The 20,700-nt window shown below is 51.0% G+C and overlaps 2 protein-coding genes across 2 annotated transcripts; both read left to right on the plus strand.

Moving 5' to 3' along the window:
- The first annotated feature begins 8,594 nt into the window (after nt 1-8,594).
- Nucleotides 8,595-13,034, plus strand: LOC118693449 (bile salt-activated lipase-like). Its single transcript, XM_036394039.2, is given in 12 exon segments — nt 8,595-8,660; nt 8,937-9,087; nt 9,319-9,441; nt 9,781-9,978; nt 10,077-10,207; nt 10,600-10,707; nt 10,938-11,055; nt 11,326-11,512; nt 11,747-11,925; nt 11,928-11,949; nt 12,193-12,390; nt 12,830-13,034. Coding segments are annotated over 12 exon segments (1,686 nt in total).
- Nucleotides 13,035-15,176: 2,142 nt separating this feature from the next.
- LOC118693476 (bile salt-activated lipase-like) lies at nt 15,177-20,382 on the plus strand. Its single transcript, XM_036394112.1, is given in 12 exon segments — nt 15,177-15,242; nt 15,519-15,669; nt 16,100-16,222; nt 16,562-16,759; nt 16,858-16,988; nt 17,419-17,509; nt 17,512-17,525; nt 17,741-17,858; nt 18,712-18,898; nt 19,132-19,335; nt 19,580-19,777; nt 20,131-20,382. Coding segments are annotated over 12 exon segments (1,686 nt in total). The 3' UTR covers nt 20,336-20,382.
- Nucleotides 20,383-20,700: the final 318 nt, after the last annotated feature.

Here is a 20,700-nt window from a genome sequence, read left to right on the forward strand (position 1 = left end):
TCATGTAAAGCTTCCCAATTTTGGCCATTTGGAGTCAAGTGCTGGCACACATCAATTGGGAGAGTGCCTGTGACCCCTCACAAAACCAAACCCAACAGCTGGTTCTTCTGAGCCTCGTGAAGAAGAGCTGCTGTGCCCATTAGATTTTCATTCCTGTCCTTGATTTCCAAGGTACAGAGGAGCTAAAACCTTCAATGGACAGCTGGGATCTTCTCTCCTGTGTGCTCCTACAGCTTCTCCCTCCCAAACACAGCACATATCACCCCAGTCCTGTCTGCTGTTTCCTCAGCACTCCAGGGTGGGTTACCGAGCCTAGACATTGCTGAAGAGCAGCTACCCTGGAGGAGGCAGTGCCAGGAGAGAACTGGAGTTGTTAACACTTAGCAATCTTAACAATCTCCCAGGAGATCCAGGGCTGGCTTTGGCTGGATGGGCAGTGAGGGGAGGAGCACACTGGGGTGGCTGCAGGCAGTGCTGCAGAGCTCTGGAGAGCACAGCTGTGGCCAGAGCAGGGCAGGGGGTCCAGCCTGACCCATCCCCACAGGCTCAGGCAGTGCAGGGGGGGCACTGGCAAAGGCACCAGTGAGCCACAGACAGGAGGTGACAAAAGGGAGGAGAGGACAGGGAATTAACTTGCCATGTTTTTCACTAAGATACTACAGTTTCTTCCCCTTGAGTAATGAGTTGCCACTTTAAAAATCACCTAATGCCCAACCCCTGGCATGGCTTGAGGCCTGTGGATGCCAGCAGCCCAAAGGAAAAACAAAGCAGAGCCCCAGTGCCCCCTCTTCTCTCCCAGCACAGCACCAGCCATGGGCTGCCCTGGTCCTTGGAGCTGCTGAATCTGCACCACAGGCACCCAAGGATGCTCAGCACCCCTCAGGACCAGGCCATGGCTGTCACCAACTCCAAACACACCTGGCCTTGCTCTCCAAACATGCAAATCCTCCTCAATTCTGATCACTCTGGTCCAGCCCCTTTCTCACCACCTCCCCTTGCATCACAAACATTCTGGTCAGTCAGTCAAGGAAACAGATAGCAAAAAGCAAAATCTCAACTCATCTCTGTGGCTGAAGAAAGAGCTGATTGTTTTTGTCTCTCTTTGAGCCTGCTCTGTATCCTGTACTTCCCCAGTCCCCTTCACAACTTCTTCCCTTTATTGCCAGGGAAAAATAAATCCTGGTCTCTGGGCTGTTTTGTTTAACAAATGAGGGACATGCAAAGCACTAACCCCGGGCATTGTCAGGAGGAGAGAGGTGCCTCTGTGTCTTCCAGACAGCCTTGAGGCACTGAGAGCAGCAGCCCCGGAGAGCTGTGATTAAGGGTGGATTTCAGTTTGGACACAGGATGAATCTGTCTCCCTAATGAGGACAGAGCCAGGGGACACCTGCAGGAAGCAGAGGGGTGTTCCCAGCCAGCACAGCATTAGGCTGGAACTTATCTTCAGGTTGTAATAACTTCACAGAGTGCAGTCCTGGAGGAGGCAAGATCCTGAAGCTTTCTTGTGTTGGCAATTGTTAAGGAAGCCCTAAACAGAACTGAGAGGAAGGACAGGAAGAATTAGACTCAAGTTGGGTGCAGGTTCTGCTGGTTAAAATTATTTGCTGCATCCACTTCCCACCTTAGACATCACAAGAAAGGATTTTCAGTGAAAAAAAAAGATAAGAGCAGAGTCCCCTGTCCTCACAGCAGGTTGCTCCCCAGTCTCAGGTGATGGAGACACAGCAGCAGTTTAAATCCAGCCCATCAGCACAGAACACAAAAGGAAACTTGAAGGTGTGGGGCAATCTCCCAGAAATAGCTGCATACACATTTCCTTGCACAGGGAAAAGATTCCTGCTTGCAGTTAAGGGCCTAACATGGGACTGGATATGGAGCTCATCCTGCAGTGCTGCTACAGAATAATAAAAAGAAAGTACATCACAAACCAGTTTTTAAACATTTAATCTGATCACAAAACAGAGATTTCCCCCCTGCCCCTTTTCACCTGGAATAGCAGATCCACTCAGAGGAGGCAACCCAGAACAGCCACACAGAAATTATTCAGGGATAGTGAATCTCTGTGCTGGATGAGAGGTAAGAGAACACAGATCTCTGCAGAATTCCTGGCCCACCATCTTAAAACTAACAGTCACCATGGACACACACTCATCTTAAGGCTGCAACTTTAAACTGAGACTTAAGATCTGCCACACATTTCCTGCATGACCTTGGCAAGACTTGAGTGCTGGATTTCTGAAGTTGCTCAGCACACTGTGAAGCTCTCAGAAGATCTTCACCCCATCTGTGAGAGAAGGATAATCATTCTCCCTCTCCCCTTCATTCCACTTGTTTATTTCAACAGAAAGATAGTCAGGAATGAGACTGCTCCTCCTTATCTGCCACATCCAGCACCTCACACAATGGAGCCTTGATCTGGGCTGGAACGCCCAACTGTGGCAGCAATAACCAGTGATAGGAACTGAATCCAGCAGAGCACCCTTGCTCCAAGGCTGGCTCAGCAATCCTGCAGGCAGGCACAGAGACCCTGCATTGAACCCACTAAACTCAAAACCAGCAGAGGAACAGGGTGAGCAGCAACACAGGGAGGATAAACCAGACAGGAGCATTTTGACTTGTGAATAATATTGCAGGGAGAGAGGCAAAGCTGGATATGAGCTGTGAACATCCCACTCAGTGCCCTCACTTTGAATGTGCTGCTTCAATCTGAGCACTCCTCAATCTGGTCCTTGGGCTGATTTTGACCTGTGGGCCCAAGGGGGATCTGTGTTCACTGCACCAGCCAGCAAGGCAGGCAGAGAGCAGAGAGTCCTCAGGAATGGGGAAATCTGGGGCTGGGGAGGAGCTGAGCGTGCACTGAGCTCAGCTTTGGTCTGATAAGTTTATCAAGCACTGCCGGCTGCTAACTGTCAGCCAGGGAAAGGAGCCTGTTAGGGAGGAGGAACAGCTCCCAGGGCAAGATAGGACAGCCCAGGCCTTATCAGAGTGCCTGAGCCAAAGAGGGAACTGGAGAGTGAGCACTTTCCAACCACTTCATCTGAACAACAGACAGATTGGCAGGAAAGGCCTGTCAGCCTTTTGCCACCCAGGCACCAGGCAGCCCCTCATCCATGCAAATAACCTGGGTAAGTGCAGCCTGGGAGCTGCAAATGTGAAATTTGGGACCTGAGGGAGTGCATGGGGAAGGTTTTCTTAGGGCATTGCTGAGTGTGAGAGTCAGATTTACAACAAACAGTTCTGATGCTTACTGAGTGAGCTGCTCCTGTTCAGTGCCCAGAGCAGCTTCTCCCTGTGCTGCCTCCCCTGAGGTTTGGGAGGGGGATCACCCACTTCACAGTTCCAGCAGTCACTAAGGTTTGGTGTCCAGATAATTGCTCTGTCTCTGAAAAACAGTAAAAACCCCTGAGTGAATAGAAGGGGGAAAATCCTGACCATTCCCATTTGAGCTGAAAAAGCAAGATCCAGCAAATACCCCTTCACATCTTCTCCTAGGGCAGCAATAACCAAATCAATCCACTGAAGATCATACCAGGGACACCCTCCTGTGTTTGGATGAGCTCCCCTGGACCTGTGCAAGCCCCCTGTGCAAACACCTCAGCTCTGACAGGGAGGGGGATGAGAGATCCTCTGCTTGGTTTCCCTGATGGAGCTGGGTCGTGCAGGATGAACCAGTGTCACACCTGCAGCTTTAACAAGGTTCTTTAGCCTGCCAGACCATGCTGTTATCAGGTGAGTGCTCATCCAGACCATATGGACAGCCCTCATCCTGTGTCCCACTACCTTTGGTTCAGGCTGGTGTCTTGGGTCCTGCCTGCATCTGGGGATTTTGCTGAGATGCAAGCCCTGCCCCTGTGTTGGAAGGATGTGCTCATCCCTGGCTGCCTGGCTGTCCCCTGCTCTCCATGGGAAATAAGGCAGGAAACCTTCAGCAGGAGGTCAGGAGATCTCTGCTGTGACCTGGTGACTCAAAGGCTCCCTTTTTTGATAAGAAACATACCTAGGAAATTATTTTTCTCTCTTTAAGCACACATCTAAACCAGGGCTGAAGCCCTGCCTTGTATGCACCTACTTCTCTCCCTGAAGAGAGGGAGCCCAGTATCTGTAGGCATCTGAAGTTGCACCAGCTGAGTCACAGCCCTGTGGTTTCTGCACCACTCTCAGGCTGAGTTTCTCACAGCTGATTCTTCTCCAGCCCATAATCTGCAGTTCTCCAGGTCATGAACAGCCTCTAAGCCATTTAATTCCTCTGTGCATCAAGGGCTCCTCAGCAAGCTCCAACAGCCACATTCAGCACCAGCCAACACAACTCTGATGTTCAAGGCTTCCTGATGAAGAACAAGGGGTTTGAAAACCCATCTCCATTGATTCTGCCTTCCTCTTGAATAATTTTAAAGCCATGGGACTTTATCTTACATCCCAGGCTCATCTATATTAGGAGCTTTAGTGGGATTTTTAGCAGTGGTCAAGTTCACTGGTTTTTTCTCTTTATAAAGTAGAAGTTATCTCTTGTCTCAGTTGAGGAAGGGGAAGTTGGAGATGACAGAGCTTTCCTGTTCCTGAGAGGGCCCCATCCTGAGAGTATGGACATGGTGTAGCAGTGTGTCAGTCAGACATCCCTACCCCAGCTCCTTATTTAGATCCAGCCTGTAGCAGCTTCAAAATCTGCAGATAAGAGCAAGGTAGAACCTGCACATGCACAGCAATGAACTGGAGTGGCATCATGAAAAACCCCATAAAGCATCAAAGCTCTGCATTGGAATCTGCCAACCTGCATTTCTCACCTTAAAATATTTGCCCAAATTTGAGTAGGACAAGAAATGGAACTCAGGTGAGCCAGACTTGCAGTCTTGTTTGTAAACCAATTTTATCTTACCTCCTTGAAGTATTAAAACTAAGTAGAACATCCCAAGTTAAAACTCTTTTCTTAGGAAAAGTATCATGTACTATTGGTAAGACTTTATTTCTGAATGATACTTATGAGATGCATAAGTAACTCAGATGCACAAAACTCATTTTCTGGTGTCTTAAAGGCAGAGCTGACAGGGCAGAAGACCTTGGGTTTCAGACTGAGTGTGCATGAGACAGCTGAGGTTTCTCAGGTTACCTTGGAGTGCAAGGAAACAGCTGGAAAGTCAGAGAGCCATGTTCCTGTGCCTGCTGCACAGTGCCACAGCTGTGGTGGTGGAGAACTCAGCAGGATTGATAATACTTTGCATTTCAATAGCTCATGGTGCCTAAGGATTTCAAAGGGGCACAACATCCATTTAGCCCCCAGCCTGCAAGTTTTCTCACAGCATCATTATTAATTTTGCAGAAGATACAACACAAACTTTGTAGTCAGCAGGAACAATAATTTCTGCTTTGGGGGTGCCACCTCCTCATCCTCTCTTCCTCAATCCCCAAGTGCCCAGCAATCTTAGCTCAGAAGGGAATGTGACTCAGGCCTTCAACTGAAGGGCTGTCACTTGCAAACCCTCAAGGCTGGATGTGGCCCTGGTTTTATCACTGCCCACCAGCTGCTTCTACAGCTCTTGCCTCCTCCCCAATGATTCAGCAAATCTTCTTTGAGGAGAAAAACAAGCACACAAGTGAACAAATCACAATGTCAGATTACAAAGATGAGCGGGGAAAAGCTGTGGCTCGAAGGAGGGAGATAAAAGTTGAAGTTACAAGAGCCAAGGATGAAAATGCCCAATAAAGACAAGGGTTTTTTTTTGGAGGGAAGCAATAATAACATGAAAAAAAGTGTTGTAGTTTGGATACTTAATGCTGTGGAACACTGCTAAGAGTAAGAGAACACAATGTGGAAGGAAATGGAGCATATTCTACCCTCTACTATCTGGGCATTGCACAGGGCTGATAGGGATTTGAACTGGTATAGATGAGAACTGAACAGTCCATTCTGGTTTACACTGGAACAGAGCTCCCCTAAGAAAGCTATTTTCAGGAGGGGTTTCTCTCTCTGTAACCAAGACTTCCAATAGTCTGGAAGCCCCTTGCCAGGCACTTTGAATGTCACTGTTCCTGGAAAAAAAGGATGGAAGTCATTAGCAGAGGGCAGTTGGAAGTAATGCTTTAACTTCTGACAGCTTTGGCCACTGCATCATATTTTTAAATCATAGCCCCTTTTCCATAAATGTTTTGTTTCCTGCTTGAGGTGAAACACAGGATCAGTGTAACAGCCCTATAGAATAAAAAGTAAAAAAAGTAAAAAAGAAACTCCAGCCAGACCTCAGCTAGGAGATGTAATATTTCCTCTAAAGGCATTCCACTCTACTCAAAGCCCAGACTTCCAAGAATGCCATGAAATCTTAGGGAAAATAAGTGTTTGGAATTTATAGAGAGCTCATGCCACATCTGAGGAATCCCTCAGGCCAGTGAGTCCTCCAGGCTCTGTGAGAGAGATGCAGCCTTCCTCTGGAATTAATGCAACACAAAAAGCAAGCACAGAAGGAAGGGGAGCTCAGGAACCGTGGACACATATGGGATGGATAAACTGTTCCCAGAGGGTTTTGGGGTACATACTTGCACTGCTGCTCTTCCCTAGGAAATAAAACAGAAGAAACCATGGCACAACCCAGAGGCTTTCCCCTCGAACTCACCCGGGCTGCTGTTGCCGTCTAAGTCATGTAAAGAGTGCCAGGGGTGGCTCCTTTAAAAGCATTTCCCTGTGCTGTGCTGCCACCTGCTTTCACAGCTCTGGGAGCCCCCCCTCAGCTCTGACGATACTCAGGTGAGCTCTAGAACTGCAGTGTCAGCCCACCTGAAAAGGGGAGAAATCACCAAGTTCAAATGTTTAAAGTGTGGCTACAGAGAAGATGGAGACTCCCTTTAGGAGGTGTCACATGGAAAAAATGAGGGGTAATGTGTACGAGTGACTGCTGGGCAGATACAATTGGGTACTAGAGGACAAATTTTCATAGTGAGAGCAATCAGTCATTGGAATAACCTCCCCAGGGAAGTGGTGGACTCCCCAACACTGGACACTTCTCAGATCAGCTGGACAGAGTGCTGGGCTGTCTTAACTAGACCGGGCTTTGCCAAGGGAGGTTTGGATCAGGTGATCCTTGAGATCCCTTCCAAGCTGCTATTCTCTGTTTCCGTTAAAATGTGCTACTGCTGCACCCTACAGGCTGAAAACAGTTCTTTTATCATTAATCACATCTTCTAAGCCGGGCTTATGGTTTTGTCTCCTCCTTTATGGTGGAGGCTGTCTCCTAGGTATTTGGGGCTGGTTCTGTTTCTACACCATGCCAGAGCTCTCACAGAAGGAACCCAACAGTTCCCACCTTGCTGGGATGAGCAGGAGGAAGAGCAGCAGCTGTAACACAGACACACAGACGTGCCACCACCCCTGACTCAAAGACCCCACAGTGGTGGGGGACAGAGGGCTCAGCTGTGCCAGAGATGTCCCACATGCTGGATCCCTGTGGGAAAGGGAGAGCTCAGGAACAGGGGGGAGATGGGCTGGAGACCTCCAGCTGCTGAAGCTGCTGCCTTGTTCTGCTTTATCCCTTTAGGGAACAACAGAGGAGGCACAGGGAGAAACTGCCTGGCAAAAGTCCACTTGAGGTGAGGGGACCTGGGGATGTGGTGAAGAGCACTGCCCTCCCAGCACACCCCACACATCCTGGGATGGAGCAAACCTGGCTTTCTACCAGGAATCAATGCCCTGTGTTCCTGTGCACACCTGACCCTGATTTGCTTTGCCAGAAGGACAATCTGGGAGATCTCCCACAAGAAACATCTTTCATTTTCTCACTGGTGGCCTTCGTCTGCACTCTTTAAAGAAAAAAAGAAATCTTAATGGCTTTCTCCTCTTGCATTGCCCCTTGATGCAGAAGTTGGGCCAAAACTAAATGAAACCACTGGTCACTCAGCTGAGTCCCTTCTCTTCTGGAATCTGGAGCACAAACTTCATTTTCACATGTTCCAGTGACAGCCCCATGTCTCTGTGAGCCACAGGCAGAGTGCAAACCTGGTCCCTTCCCTGTTTCTTAGAGAGGGATATAACAATTCCCCGTTTTGGGGTGAGAGCCTGATTAGCCTCAGCAGGACCTGTCACCCACACAATGCCATCTTTGTCATGAAGAAATCTCAACTAAACCACTGGATGCTGATGTCCAGACCTGGAAAAAAGTGTTCACCATTGCTATGGATAAATGGGTGTCTACATTTTCATAATAACTGGCTAATGAGTCCTCAAGGAAGCTCAAAAAGCTCCCAAGAGAGAGGAAAGCATCCAAATGAGCTAGTAAAACACCAGAGAGGAAAAATAACAGAGAAGTTGCATTCCCAAATCTCTCTGAATGTGGGAAGTATAGTCTGACTGGGATGGTGGCCATGTGGAAAATCAAAAAGATACCTGAGGAGATTGGGCTCCAGCCCAAACAAGCAGCAGCTGCAGGGCTCTCACACAGCCATGCCCATCAGCCATGGACTGGCCTCAGACTACTGAAGCACAAGGCTGTGGAGGCTGCCCTGCTTCAGCCCAGAGCCAATCCTGGCCCATGGCATTGGCACACACACCTGCACGGGTGCCTTTATAAATACAGCCCTCCAGCTGGGACTTTCTCCTCAGGGCTGCTCTCACCATGGCTCACTGGCACATCCTGGCCTTGGCCCTGTGCTCCTACCTTGGGGTAGCCTGGGCTGCCACAGTAAGTACAAAGGCTGGCTTTGCACCCTAAAGCTGAAGGTTTTCTGCTCCTGCCATTTGTCCTTGGGGCTGTGGGGGAATTGCTGCTGCCTCTCTGCTCCCAAGGACACCTGCAGGACACCTGCACAGGCACAGCTCCAGTGGCACCAGGGGGCTTTCCATGAGGGACCAAGGGCACGGATGGGGAGGCTGGGATGGGAATGTGTGGCAATGTGGGAAGCCAGAGTTATGAAGGACAGAGCAATGGATTTTCTCTTCTCCACGGTGCCTCCTGTAGCTGGGTGTGGTGCTCACTGAGGGAGGATTTGTGGAAGGAGAGAGCAAGAAACTGGGACTCTTTGGGAACTATGTTGACATCTTCAGAGGGATCCCCTTTGCTGCTCCTCCAAAGACTCTGGAAGACCCCCAACCTCATCCTGGCTGGGATGGTAAGGTCCAACTTCTGAATGCCTTTGGTTTGGGGCTTTATTTTCACTTCTCTCTCCTCAATCTGGCACATATGGGAAATGGTACAACATATTACTCAGACTGGTCACAATGGCTGGGGAGGCTTTGCTGCCATTGCACTGTACTCAGAGAGGAAAGGATGGGTGAGCAGACAACTTCCAACCAGAGAATGGAGCTGATGCACTTAACTGGTCAGCCCTATTTCCTTTCAGGAACTCTGAAGGCAAAGGAATTCAAAAAACGCTGCATGCAGGTGAAGCTGACACAGACTGATGTCCGTGGGAGTGAGGACTGTCTCTACCTGAACATCTGGGTCCCTCAAGGGAGAAAACAGGGTACGAGCTTGGCAGGGATGTGGGATGGACTTTCCCAGCTGCCTTGTGTGCACAGATTGTGCTGCAGCCTCTCTCAGCAGCTCTGTTCCATAGTGGGCAGGTGCTGAGCAGTGATTTTCAGGGGGAAAGGTGGGAACTGTGTCAGACAATGTCCTACCTCACCTTCACCCTGGTGGGAGGGGCAGCCTCCTGAGGAGAGCAAGGATTTTCTTGCAGAGCATCAAGTCAGCTCCTGCCCAGGGCAGGTGGAGCAGTGCTCAGGGAGGGGATGAGGGGATGGAGGGGCAGCACCTCCCAGCTCAGTGGGGGCTCACTCTGCCCCTGTTCCTCTCCTCCCAGTCTCTACCAAGCTGCCTGTGATGGTTTATATCTACGGCGGTGCCTTTCTTCTCGGAGGCGGCCAGGGAGCCAATTTCCTGGACAACTACCTGTACGATGGGGAGGAGATTGCCGTGAGGGGCAACGTCATTGTGGTGACCATCAACTACCGCGTGGGGCCGCTGGGCTTCCTGAGCACCGGGGACGAAAACCTGCCAGGTACCCGGGCCGATCCCTCCCTGGGACCCTGTCCCGGGTGCCCACTTTGACAGCTTGGCTGTGCCCCTGCTCACTGCCGGGTGATCTCTGTCCCTCAGGGAACTACGGGCTGAAGGACCAGCACATGGCCATTGCCTGGGTGAAGAGGAACATCAAGGCCTTTGGGGGGGACCCAGACAACATCACCATCTTTGGGGAATCGGCCGGTGCCGCCAGTGTCTCCCTGCAGGTGGATTATCCTCATTGTTTCTGATCAGAGCCCCTGCTCTGCCAGTGGGAGAGAAGGACCCCTTGGCACTCATCTGCTTTCCTCCCCACTGCTGCCTCATTAATGTCCTGCCCTGGCCAGCACAGCAATCCTCAGCCTCAGTGCTTTGTAGCTGCTCCTCCTTCTTCAGCTTCATCAGCCCCACCAGTGCAGCCAGGTGTTCTTGCTTTTGGGACATGTGGGGAAACAGCCTTTACTTTCCATGTCCCCCCTTCTCAGCATCTCACCTTCAAATGTTAACTCCTGAGACTCTTGAACACCACACCACCAGGCATTATCAGTGGGGTCTGGCAGGCCATGGTCTCCTCAGGAGTTTGTACCCAAACCCCTCTTGTTTCCGTTTTGCTCCCCAGACGCTGTCCCCAAAGAACAAGGGCCTGTTCAAGAGAGCCATCAGCCAGAGCGGTGTTGGGCTGTGCAGCTGGGCCATCCAGAGGGATCCACTTGTCTGGGCCAAAAAGGTAATATGCAAATCATTCCTGAAGGACTTTTAAAAGAAAGAAATCAATTCCCTAGAACAGAGCAGGGCTAGGAAGCAATTGGGCAGGAGCTGTGGCCAATAGCGCTGTGGAAAGTTGCTGCTTTGAGATTGAAATGAGATTAAAACTAACCCACATATCTGACTGCCTAAAAATGACTCCTGGCTTTGGAAGTAATGCTAGGATGTTTCTCTCTCTCTCTTCCGTCACAGCTTGGAGAAAAGGTGGGCTGCTCCACAGATAACACCACTGTCTTGGCCAACTGCCTCCGTATCTCTGACCCCAAAGCCTTGACCCTGGCCTACCACCTGCAGCTCACCCACCTGCCCAGTAAGTGCCCCGCCCTGTGCTCTGGTCCATCAGCCACCCTGGGCTCTCGAAACCTCCTGTAGGACACGGGGTCAACTGCCAGCAGTGTTGAGGTGTTGCTTGTGCCCTTCAGAAAGGGACATTAATGAGAGCTCTTGCAGTCACCTTTCTGTGGGCAGATGCACATTGCACCTGATGCACACCGCCTACCTCAGCCTTTTCTTGGGATATGCCAGACCACACATCTGTGTTTCCTCACCACCTTACAGACTCTGCTCTTGTCTCCTGCAGTGCCCCTGGTGCACACCCTTGCCTTTTCTCCAGTTGTGGATGGGGATTTCCTCCCAGAGATGCCAGAGAAGCTCTTTGCCAACGCTGCTGACATCGATTACCTGGCTGGGGTCAACAACATGGATGGGCACATCTTTGCCGGCGTGGATGTACCCGCCATCAACCGCCCGCTGGTGAAGGTCACTGCGTGAGTGACAGAGCCCTTAGAACCCTCAGCAGCAGACATCTGCTCTTCAGAGTAGCTCCCAAACCCCAAGGAGTCAGACTTGAGTGGACATTCCACACAGGATGTCACTCCAAGCCTGGGTGCCCAGGCCTTTTGTTGCTAAGTCCAGAACCTTCAAGAGAAAGGACCAGGCAAGAGCCCTGCCCTACCTCAAGCTGCTGGTCAGTAATTAATTAATATCATTTGTCTTTTCAGTGACCAGGTGTACAACTTGATCAAAGGCCTCACCGTGGACAGGGGCGAGGCTGGAGCCAACGCCACCTACAACATCTACACGCAGAGCTGGGGTGACAAACCCGAGCAGGAGGTCGTGAAGAAGACAGTGGTGGATCTGATCACTGACTACATCTTCCTGATTCCCACACAGGTGGCACTGACCTGCACCTGCAGAATGCCAAGTGAGCAGCTCAGCCCTGGGGGTGTTGCACATGGAGGAGGGTTAGGGTGAGAATTGGAAATGGAAGTTAAAAATGGCCTCAGGATGTTTTCTCCTGAAACCACCCCATGTGAGGTGATGCATGTGAGCATCTTCCAAGGCTGAATCTGTGGCCTTGACAGTATTTGGCGTGTTGGTTGGGATTTGCAGCCCTTTTTCTGCTTTTCTCCCTTTTTCTGCTCAGCCAGTCTCTTTGATTTCCCAGGAGTGGCAAGACCTACAGCTACGTGTTCTCCGAGCCATCCCGCATGCCCCTCTACCCTCGCTGGGTTGGGGCAGACCATGCTGATGACCTGCAGTACGTGTTTGGGAAGCCCTTTGCCACCCCTCTGGGCTACCGGCCCAAGCACAGGACTCTCTCAAAGGCCATTATTGCTTACTGGACCAACTTTGCCAGAACTGGGTGAGTGATCTGTGGTTTGATGCAGCACTTCAGGCTTCTGCCTTTGCCCAGTAACTTTTCAGGATCATTCCCAGAAGTTCTCTTTCTTTGTGTTGTGAGCAAGGCTCTGTGTCTCACAGGGCTGGAGTTTACTCTGCATTCTCCTCATCCATAGCACACTTGGGAAAGACAGAGGCATTTTCATTACTTACCATCTCTGCTTCCACTTGATGAGGTTTACTCCTGAATCCTTGTGTTCAGGCAGGACATAAGTCCCCATGTGAAGCTGGGCTGATGCCAGTGGGGATGGAGGGAGGAGGCTGCAGGTCATCAACTCACTCCTGGCAGGCAGAATTCCTATTGCTTGTGCCAGTGTCAAACACTCTGCATGGTCACACATTAAGCTGCATCCTCAAGATGCCCTGATAAAATTGAGCTTCTGTGTCTCCTTTATGCCCAGTGATCCCAACAATGGCCATTCGGACGTGCCTGTTTCCTGGCCAGCCTACACCGACAAGAGCAAGTACTACCTGGATATCAACCACAAGATGACCAAGAACTCTGTGAAGCAGGACCTGAGGTCCCGCTTTGTGACCTTCTGGAACTCGGTCTATCTGAAGCTGCCGCAGGTTGCCAACATCTCCCAGTCGGAGTTAATGTTCTGAACCCTTTAAAGATAGTTCATTAAAGGCTTGTAACTGAGTGACTCTGGTTCTCATTTTGTTTGCCATGACAGGATTTTCTTGCCAGTATTAAGGTCAGGCAGGAAAGGACATCCATTGTGTGGGCAGTGTGTGTTCCCCTGGCTGTGACACCCTGATGTCCGAGGGAAGCTGCTGGCAGCTGGGGTCCAGTCTCTACCTGCTCAGCCAGCTCTTGGTCCTGGGGTTGTTTTTTCCTCATTGCCCCTGTGAGCCCAGGCAGGACAGCCCCAATCCTGACCTGTCCTCTGGATTTCCCTGTGTTACCATCAAAGTTCCTGCTACTTCCAACCACATCATAGAGAGCTACAGCTGCAACAGGCGAATGCAAACCAGTCCTGACTGTTGTTCATCATGCACTGACATTGCTCAGGAACTGATGGGGCAGAATAAATCCATGGGGGGTGGTGATTCCCCACTGGTTTTGGGGCAGAGGTTGGGCTGGATTGGGTTGAGGAGCTGCAGCTATGAGCAGGGCAGGACAAGGAGCACAACTTTCCACAAACCTTATCCACCACGTGTCCCCATCCACACACCATACACTGGGCCTGATCTGTCCAGGCCCTGCTACCCTGTGGGGAGAGCAGGGGGACCCAGCTGTGCTGGAGCTGCCCCACAGGCCTGGACCTGGTGTGGGACATCGGGGCTGTGGATGCTGGGAGGAGAGCAGGGGGTGTCACAGGAGATGGGACCCTGGTGTGTGTGTTGAGGTTCTCCATGCAGAGAGGCTGGAGGATGGGGAGCCCATCCCTGGGGAGAGCCAGAGTCAGGGAGCCCCTGCACTAGAACCATCCTCCTGCCTGCTTCCAGAGGGCTGGAGCCAAGGGCAGAGTTTCCAAGGATCGATGCCATGTGTTCCTGTGCTCTCCTGACCTCAAACAGCTTTGCCAGAAGAACAATCTGGGAGATCTCCCACAAGAAACAGCTTTCATTTTCTCACTGTTGGCCTCCACTGTTTCTTTTTAAAGGAAAAGGAATTTCCAGATGGAGTGGGTACCTGCAGTTCCTTCTTGCTTTGCCCCTGTCCCAGTGAGTAGCTGCAGTAGCTCCAGGAGAACAAATGAAGAGGGAGAAGCCTTTCCAAAACACATTTCATACAGATCATTCCAAGTGCTGGGGGGTTTCCTGCCAGCCAGGGCAGAGCTCCTCTGTCAGTGTGCAAGTGCATGTAGCTTTGAATGGATTTTTTAAAATTTTCTTTCTTCAGTGGTGCCATGAGAGTCTTTTATAGTACCAGTGTGTGATCAAGAGAGGTTGGGCCAAAGTTAAACCAACCCATTGCTCACCTGGCTGAGTCCCTTTTTAGAAATCTGGAACACAAACTCCATTTTTGCATGTTCTGAGAGAAGACTCTCATTTCACCATAAAATGCACAAGAATCCTTTCCTTCTTTGCTTCTCTTATCAGCAGATGTTCTACCAGCTCTGGGATTAAATGTGGAAAGATATTGCACACTGACAGATGAGTTTTCTGTTAGAGACAAATTTCAAAACTATTTTTTGTATCTGTCCATTCCCCTCTCTCTCTGACAAACACAACAAGGAGTGAAGATGACAAAGAGCTGCTGCCATGAGCCTGCAGAGATATGAGGAAGAAGGAAACTTCAAGCTTTCTGATAGATGTGGCAATGAAATGGAGACAGAAATTCTGGACTCTGTGAACTCGATGAGCAATCTGGCTGCTGTTGGATGGAATCAGCTTTAACACTTGCTGTCATTTGAATCTTTTACATTCCCCAGTGTGTTACGAAGGTTGCTGATATTATGTTCTACTGTACAGCTCAATACTATATCAGCCCCCTGTGCTTGGATGTGGCTTGTCAAGACTCCATGTGATTTAATTTCTCTGGAATTTTCTTGGACTGAAGAATTTTCTTGGACTTTGGTTTGGCCTCCAGCCCAAACAAGCAGCAGCTGCAGGGCTCTCACACAGCCATGCCCATCAGCCATGGACTGACCTCAGACTACTGAAGCACAAGGCTGTGGAGGCTGCCCTGCTTCAGCCCAGAGCCAATCCTGGCCCATGGCATTGGCACACACACCTGCACGGGTGCCTTTATAAACACAGCCCTCCAGCTGGGACTTTCTCCTCAGGGCTGCTCTCACCATGGCTCACTGGCACATCCTGGCCTTGGCCCTGTGCTCCTACCTTGGGGTAGCCTGGGCTGCCACAGTAAGTACAAAGGCTGGCTTTGCACCCTAAAGCTGAAGGTTTTCTGCTCCTGCCATTTGTCCTTGGGGCTTTGGGGGAATTGCTGCTGCCTCTCTGCTCCCAAGGGCACCTGCAGGACACCTGCACAGGCACAGCTCCAGTGGCACCAGGGGGCTTTCCATGAGGGACCAAGGGCACGGATGGGGAGGCTGGGATGGGAATGTGTGGCAATGTGGGAAGCCAGAGTTATGAAGGACAGAGCAATGGATTTTCTCTTCTCCACGGTGCCTCCTGTAGCTGGGTGTGGTACTCACTGAGGGAGGATTTGTGGAAGGAGAGAGCAAGAAACTGGGACTCCTTGGGAACTATGTTGACATCTTCAGAGGGATCCCCTTTGCTGCTCCTCCAAAGACTCTGGAAGACCCCCAACCTCATCCTGGCTGGGATGGTAAGGTCCAACTTCTGAATGCCTTTGGTTTGGGGCTTTATTCTTGCTTCTCTTTCTTTTAGTTGGTTTTCCTCAAGCTAAAGATGTTCTTGCCTGCTTTCATCGACTAAGCACGGCCAAGAAAAATCTCTTTGTCTCCTGAAGGGTCTGAGAGTCTGTGTCTAAATGTTCCCAAGAAACTCAAGTAACACCAGGAAGTAACAAAACTCAGGCATGGTACCTGCACCTGCCTTCCCCATGCTTTGGCTGTCCAGAGCTGGTTCAAAAGGGAAGGTCTCCCAGTTTGTCACTCCCTCATACCAGGCACAGTGGCTGGGAAGGCTTTGCTGCCATTGCACTGTACTCAGAGAGGAAAGGATGGGTGAGCAGACAACTTCCAACCAGAGAATGGAGCTGATGCACTTAACTGGTCAGCCCTATTTCCTTTCAGGAACTCTGAAGGCAAAGGAATTCAAAAAACGCTGCATGCAGGTGAAGCTGACACAGACTGATGTCCGTGGGAGTGAGGACTGTCTCTACCTGAACATCTGGGTCCCTCAAGGGAGAAAACAGGGTACGAGCTTGGCAGGGATGTGGGATGGACTTTCCCAGCTGCCTTGTGTGCACAGATTGTGCTGCAGCCTCTCTCAGCAGCTCTGTTCCATAGTGGGCAGGTGCTGAGCAGTGATTTTCAGGGGGAAAGGTGGGAACTGTGTCAGACAATGTCCTACCTCACCTTCACCCTGGTGGGAGGGGCAGCCTCCTGAGGAGAGCAAGGATTTTCTTGCAGAGCATCAAGTCAGCTCCTGCCCAGGGCAGGTGGAGCAGTGCTCAGGGAGGGGATGAGGGGATGATGGGGCAGCACCTCCCAGCTCAGTGGGGGCTCACTCTGCCCCTGTTCCTCTCCTCCCAGTCTCTACCAAGATGCCTGTGATGATTTATATCTACGGCGGTGCCTTCCTGGTTGGAGGCGGCCAGGGAGCCAATTTCCTGGACAACTACCTGTACGATGGGGAGGAGATTGCCGTGAGGGGCAACGTCATTGTGGTGACCATCAACTACCGCGTGGGGCCGCTGGGCTTCCTGAGCACCGGGGACGAAAACCTGCCAGGTACCCGGGCCGATCCCTCCCTGGGACCCTGTCCCGGGTGCCCACTTTGACAGCTTGGCTGTGCCCCTGCTCACTGCCGGGGGATCTCTGTCCCTCAGGGAACTACGGGCTGAAGGACCAGCACATGGCCATTGCCTGGGTGAAGAGGAACATCAAGGCCTTTGGGGGGGACCCAGACAATATCACCATCTTTGGGGAATCGGCCGGTGCCGTCAGTGTCTCCCTGCAGGTGGATTATCCTCATTGTTTCTGATCAGAGCCCCTGCTCTGCCAGTGGGAGAGAGGGACCCCTTGGCACTCATCTGCTTTCCTCCCCACTGCTGCCTCATTAATGTCCTGCCCTGGCCAGCACAGCAATCCTCAGCCTCAGTGCTTTGTAGCTGCTCCTCCTTCTTCAGCTTCATCAGCCCCACCAGTGCAGCCAGGTGTTCTTGCTTTTGGGACATGTGGGGAAACAGCCTTTACTTTCCATGTCCCCCTCCTCTGCTCCTCTTCTCAATATCTCACTTTTTAACTTTAGCTCCTGAGACTGTTGAACACCACAAGACCTTGAAGATTCCCTGGGACAGGTGCACATCCTGCAAAGCCATGGTTTGGCAGGCCGTGGTCTCCTCAGGAGTTTGTACCCAAACCCCTCTTGTTTCCGTTTTGCTCCCCAGACGCTGTCCCCAAAGAACAAGGACCTGTTCAAGAGAGCCATCAGCCAGAGCGGTGTTGGGCTGTGCAGCTGGGCCATCCAGAGGGATCCACTCCCTGGGCCAAAAAGGTAACATGCAAATCATGCCTGAAGCATTGTAGAAACTTAAAAATTTTTCCCTAGAGGAGAGCAGGGCTAGGAAGGGATTGGACCAGACCTGTACCCAACAGAGCTGTGGAAAATTGCTGCTTTGAGATTAAAACCAACCCACAGCTCTGAGTCTTAACAACAACCCCTGGCTTTGGGAGCTAACACTGGATGTTTCTCTCTCTCTTCTGCCACAGCTTGGAGAAAAGGTGGGCTGCTCCACAGACAACACCACTGTCTTGGCCAACTGCCTGCGCCACTCTGATCCCAAGGACTTGACCCTGGCCTACCACCTGCAGCTCACCCACCTGCCCAGTAAGTCTCCCAGCCCATGATGTGGGCCATCAGCCACCCTGGGCTCCCCAGGCTCTTGGCAGGACTCTGGAGCAACTGCCAGCAGTGTTGAGGTGTTGCTTGTGCCCTTCAGAAAAGGGACATTAATGAGAGCTCTTGCAGTCCCCTTTCTGTGGGCAGATGCACATTGCACCAGATGCACACTGCCCACCATGCAATGGCAGCAGTGGCTGAGGGATTATCCAATGGCACTGCCTTGGCCTCAAAGCAACTGTTTGGGCTTGCTGTTCTGTGAAAGCAGCAAGAGCAATCCCAGAAAACAGTGAGTAAACAAACAAGCAAACAAAAAAAAATCATATCCTGCTATTTCTATTTGAGTCGCTGGGTGGAGTGCAGGAATGCTGCTGCTTTTGTGCTAGGGGGATTCCTTTCCCAAGAAGATTCTCCTGGTGCTGCTGGTCACAAACCACAGCGTTTAGCCTTGGTCAGAACAGAGAGTGGCCAAAACACTGCTGTGCAACTGCACACTCTGGGGCTGGCTGTCCTGGCAATCAGACAGCATGGCCAGGTGGGATGAGAAGTTCAGCTCTTTCCTATCTTTGGCTGTGCTTTTTGGGAAGGAATTTGTAGGAGGAGAGGATTTGTGGATGTTACCAGATGGTATTTGGCTGGCACATCTCTTGCTCTTCTCCTTCAGCCATAGTCATGAGGCTTACCCTGCATGTGGGTGACCTCCTGCCCATGCTGAAGTCACTGCTCAAGCTGTCATTTACCTGAGCCTGTTCTTTCCTGAGCTCTTTGAGTCATGGCATATGCCAGACCACACATCTGTGTTTCCTCACCACCTTACAGACTCTGCTCTTGTCTCCTGCAGTGCCCATGGTGCACACCATTGCCCTCGCTCCAGTTGTGGATGGGGATTTCCTCCCAGAGATGCCAGAGAAGCTCTTTGCCAACGCTGCTGACATCGATTACCTGGCTGGGGTCAACAACATGGATGGGCACATCTTTGCCGGCGTGGATGTACCCGCCATCAACCGCCCGCTGGTGAAGGTCACTGCGTGAGTGACAGAGCCCTTAGAACCCTCAGCAGCAGACATCTGCTCTTCAGAGTAGCTCCCAAACCCCAAGGAGTCAGACTTGAGTGGACATTCCACACAGGATGTCACTCCAAGCCTGGGTGCCCAGGCCTTTGTTGCTAAGTCCAGAACCTTCAAGAGAAAGGACCAGGCAAGAGCCCTGCCCTACCTCAAGCTGCTGGTCAGTAATTAATTAATATCATTTGTCTTTTCAGTGACCAGGTGTACAACTTGATCAAAGGCCTCACCGTGGACAGGGGCGAGGCTGGAGCCAACGCCACCTACAACATCTACACGCAGAGCTGGGGTGACAAACCCGAGCAGGAGGTCGTGAAGAAGACAGTGGTGGATCTGATCACTGACTACATCTTCCTGATTCCCACACAGGTGGCACTGGACCTGCACCTGCAGAATGCCAAGTGAGCAGCTCAGCCCTGGGGGTGTTGCACATGGAGGAGGGTTAGGGTGAGAATTGGAAATGGAAGTTAAAAATGGCCTCAGGATGTTTTCTCCTGAAACCACCCCATGTGAGGTGATGCATGTGAGCATCTTCCAAGGCTGAATCTGTGGCCTTGACAGTATTTGGCGTGTTGGTTGGGATTTGCAGCCCTTTTTCTGCTTTTTCTCCCTTTTTCTGCTCAGCCAGTCTCTTTGATTTCCCAGGAGTGGCAAGACCTACAGCTACGTGTTCTCCGAGCCATCCCGCATGCCCCTCTACCCTCGCTGGGTTGGGGCAGATCATATGGATGACCTGCAGTACGTGTTTGGGAAGCCCTTTGCCACCCCCCTGGGCTACCGGCCCAAGCACAGGACTCTCTCAAAGGCCATTATTGCTTACTGGACCAACTTTGCCAGGAGTGGGTGAGTGATTCCCATTCCATGTTTGGGGCTTGATGCAGCCCTTCAGGCTGCTGGTTTTGTCCAGGAAGTTTTCAGGATCATTCCCAAAATCAGAGTGTTCCATGTCTGTATTTTGTATTCCTGAATCCTGGTGTTGATACAAGTTAAGTCCCTTTGTGAAGCTTGGGGATGATACCAGTGGGGATGGAGGGAGGAGACTGCAGGTCATGCACTCATTCCCGGCAGGGAGAATTCCTATGGCTTGTCTCACTGTCAGATTCTCTCTTTTCCTCTTACTTAAAGCCTGACTTGAGCAGACAGGATTCCTGCCAAAAACTTCAAAACTGAGCTTCTCTGTTTTCTTTTTTCCCCAGTGATCCCAACAATGGCCATTCGGACGTGCCTGTTTCCTGGCCAGCCTACACCGACAAGAGCAAGTATTACCTGGATATCAACCACAAGATGACCAAGAACTCTGTGAAGCAGGACCTGAGGTCCCGCTTTGTGACTTTCTGGAACTCGGTCTATCTGAAGCTGCCGCAGGTTGCCAACATCTCCCAGTCGGAGTTAATGTTCTGAAGCTAAGAAAAAAACACCTTTTAGAGATCAATAAAGGATTGCTTGTAGCTGAGAGTCTCTGTTTCTCTGTTTGCTGTGTCCCTGTGTTGGCTGTGACAGAGTTTTCTTGGTAATGTCAAGGTCAGGCAGGATGGAACATCCTGAGGGCAGTGTGTGCTCCTCTGGCTGTGACAGTCAGTCCTGACCAAGCTGTCCTTGCAGCAAATCACATTCTCACCCTCACCTTCATATCCTTCATCTGCCACCTTTTGTGGCATTAAACATTGCTGAGATGAAAGCTGACGTTCTTAGGGAGCAAAACCTCATTTCAATGAGAATTAACACCACACTCCTTGCACGATCAGAGAAATGTAGGGGTAAGTGCG

The sequence above is a fragment of the Molothrus ater genome, chromosome 20, assembly GCF_012460135.2.
Source record: "Molothrus ater isolate BHLD 08-10-18 breed brown headed cowbird chromosome 20, BPBGC_Mater_1.1, whole genome shotgun sequence".
NCBI lineage: Eukaryota > Metazoa > Chordata > Aves > Passeriformes > Icteridae > Molothrus > Molothrus ater.